Source organism: Contarinia nasturtii, unplaced genomic scaffold, assembly GCF_009176525.2.
Source record: "Contarinia nasturtii isolate CC-2019 unplaced genomic scaffold, AAFC_CNas_1.1 Cnas_scaffold_3093, whole genome shotgun sequence".
Lineage (NCBI taxonomy): Eukaryota > Metazoa > Arthropoda > Insecta > Diptera > Cecidomyiidae > Contarinia > Contarinia nasturtii.
Genome location: NW_022200405.1, coordinates 1 through 3423, shown reverse-complemented (window position 1 = coordinate 3423; position 3423 = coordinate 1). Strand labels below are relative to the sequence as shown.

General features: G+C 34.7%; 1 protein-coding gene across 1 annotated transcript; it reads left to right on the top strand.

The window, feature by feature from the left end:
- Nucleotides 1-1808: 1808 nt before the first annotated feature.
- LOC116349664 (poly [ADP-ribose] polymerase tankyrase-2-like) lies at nucleotides 1809-3165 on the top strand (the record flags this gene model as incomplete). The annotated part of the gene is made up of 8 exons (XM_031781205.1): nucleotides 1809-1907; nucleotides 1973-2071; nucleotides 2150-2248; nucleotides 2314-2412; nucleotides 2478-2576; nucleotides 2642-2740; nucleotides 2806-2904; nucleotides 3067-3165. Coding segments are annotated over 8 exons (792 nt in total), but the record flags the coding sequence as incomplete, so codon positions are not given.
- Nucleotides 3166-3423: the final 258 nt, after the last annotated feature.

Sequence of the window (3423 nt, the reverse complement as noted above, 5' to 3'; positions counted from 1 at the left end):
ATTTTTAGAATTTGTACTAAACTGGAAGTATATGTTTTACTACAACTTTTTTTTAGTACACATCGGATCGAAAAACCAAATATACCAATAATTTGTACTCAATGTGTACTTTCCAAATGCAAAAAAAATATTTTTTTGTACACTTTTTAGAACTTTGATTACATATTCAGAATCTGCATAATTTGTATCTATATGTATAAATATAATCTTGAAATTATTTCATCGACTGTACTGAAATTACAAGTGTTTTTTTAGTACAGAAATTTTAGTTTTCAGAATCAAAAACGAAATATACCAAAAATTTGTACTCAATTTGTACTTCCTAAATGCTTCAATTAATTAAGAATTAAATCAAACTGGTGCAAATTGAAGTTTACTCCTGAAACGCATCTAATGCATTAGATGCGTTTCAGGAGTAAAATTCAATAAATATATCAAATATGCCCAAATTGTTTAAATAGTGAAAACTAACAGCTGCTAACATCGAAATTTAACATTAAAGGAGATATTATAGCACTGTTTATTTTAATTCTCCAAAAAATGGATTTGATTCCAAGCATTTTGAAATTTGATTTTCAATTTTAACACAAGCATTTTGTAATAAGCCAACAGCTTGTAAGATTTCATAGCTAATTGGCTTTTCACAATTTTTAATTTGTATTTTGGCCTCACGCATTTTAAATAATCGTTTTTTCAATTTTGGTTTCTCATAAAAATTTTTTAAACAGTCCGGTATCACACTTTTTCTATGTTGTTTCTGTCAATGCACGTAATAGTTCTCTTTGTTTGTAAATTTTGACTCACAACTTTTTGCACAACATTTATATTTTTTGACTTTATCCGCGTCGTTCATGGCGATCTAGATTATTTTTATTTTTATTAATAAATATGCCACAGAAGCAACATAAAAATAAATTTTCTGTGCGTTCGTCGGTTTGTTTACGCATTTTGTATCGAAATGACATTGAAATATCAGCTGTCACATGCTTCTCAGATGGCGCTGGCAACGTTTTGCAGAAAAGTCATATTTTTGACAATTGCTATCGGGGGATGAAGGGCACACTATATAAACGCCATCTATTAATAACCGACTAACTACAATGTAAATCAAACGTATCTGTTTCCCCTTTTTATTCACTCCCTTCCCCTCTCGCTATACTTTTACATTGTAGTTAGTCTGTTTTACAAAGATGCCGTTTCTGTGTAAGATGTGTGACGTCACAATGTATTTGGATGGATAGCGCTCGACTCTCGACATTAAATATCACTTTTGGAGGAAAAATTGAAATGTTTTCCATGGATGGCCATGGGCATCACACCAGATATGACACTTCACTGTATCAACCAAAGTCGCTCAAAATCTAATGGTTTCTATTCCTCGGTACCTCCAATCATCCTGTGAAGTCAGATTTTGAATTACTTTTCTTGTTTGAAAGTTATCGTGTTAACAAATTTTTGCGTACAGGGTACAGCGTACAGCGTACAGGGTACAGGGTACGCACATACATTCGGACATCGAAAAAACGCTAGAGAACGCCCCAAAAACACCCAGAAAACACATTTTTGATGGGTGTTAATTTTTCGACCGATTCCAATACTTTACCTTACACACTGGGTAAACATATATATTAGAATGAATAAATCAGATTGAATAATTCCAAAATCTAAGTTAATCGCATCGTCGTTGTGTATGTACATGCTTTCATACGCATCCAGTTTGCACTCATCATTTACTCGTTTCATTATTTTCACGTAGCTTTTTCATTTCATTAATTTGTTAAATTCATTGAGTTTACTTTTATTTCTAGGTGAAATTGATCAAACCAAGGAGCTCTTGGAAAAAGGGGCAAGTTTTAATGCAGAAGATAAAGATAAAGAAACACCACTCCATGTAGCTGCATCATTTGGTAATATTGCAAACTATCGATTCGAACTATGAATTCCTTTAAATGTTTGATAATTTGCATTCCAGGCCGGAAGGATGTGGCCGAAGTTCTCATCAGTCATGGGGCTAGTGTTAATGCAGAAGATAAAGATAAACGAACGCCACTACATGAAGCTGCACTATGGGGTAATATTGCGAACTATCGACTCGAACTATCGACTCGAACTATGAATTCCTTTTAATGTTTGATAATTTGCATTCCAGGCCGGAAGGATGTGGCCGAACTTCTCATCAATCATGGGGCTCGTGTTAATGCAGAAAATAAAGATAAACGAATGCCACTACATGAAGCTGCCAGCCGGGGTAATATTGCAAACTATCGATTCAAAATATGAATTCTTTTTAACGTTTGATAATTTGCATTCCAGGTTATAAGGATTTGGTCGAACTTCTCGTCAATCATGGGGCTAGTGTTAATGCAGAAGATAAATATAAACGAACGCCACTACATAATGCTGCCAGCGGAGGTAATATTGCAAACTATCGGCGCGAACTATGAATTCTTTTCAATGTTTGATTCTTTGGTTTGCAGGTTGGAAGGAGTCGGCCAAATTTCTCCTCAATCATGGGGCTAGTGTTAATGCAGAAGATGAAGATAAACGAACGCCACTACATGAAGCTGCCAGCCGGGGTAATATTGCAAACTATCGATTCAAAATATGAATTCCTTTTAACGTTTGATAATTTGCATTCCAGGTTATAAGGATTTGGTCGAATTTCTCGTCAATCATGGCGCGAGTGTCAATGCAGAAGATAAAGATAAACGAACGCCACTACATGAAGCTGCCAGCCAGGGTAATATTGCAAACTATCGACTCAAAATATGAATTCTTTTCAATATTTGATAATTTGCATTTCAGGTGAGAAGGATGTGGTCGACCTACTCATCAATCATGGAGCTCGTGTCAATGCAGAAGATGAGAATGGATTGACTTCACTTCACATAGCTGTAGAAATTGGTAATTGACAAACAACAATGATTTTTTTAATGTTCATTTGTTATCAAAATTTTGAGCTTAAATTTCCTTATTCATTAAAACAAATCGAATTTTGAAACAACAAAATCAATTTCATATTAGAAATGGTCAGAATCAATTTTCTAATTTCAAAACAAAATCCAGGTCGAAAGGATATTGCACAGCTTCTCATCGATCATAAAGCCACTGTTGATGCAAGAAGTAAAAACAGCATGACGCCCCTTCACGTAGCTGCAAAATTTGGTAATAGTGCGACATATTGAGTCAATATAAGTCTGCAATCCAATGTTTCTCTGAGTTGCTTTCCAGGTAAAACGGACATTGCCAGATTTCTCCTCAGTCGCGCGGCTTATGTTAAAGCAGTAACTGATGATAAATGGTCAGCGCTCCATCTCGCTGCAGAAAAGGGTAATAGTCCAAGCAATTGAATCTAACTATGAATCTCATTGAATGTTTGATTGACTTTCCAGGTTATAAGGATATGGTTGATCTTCTCATTCA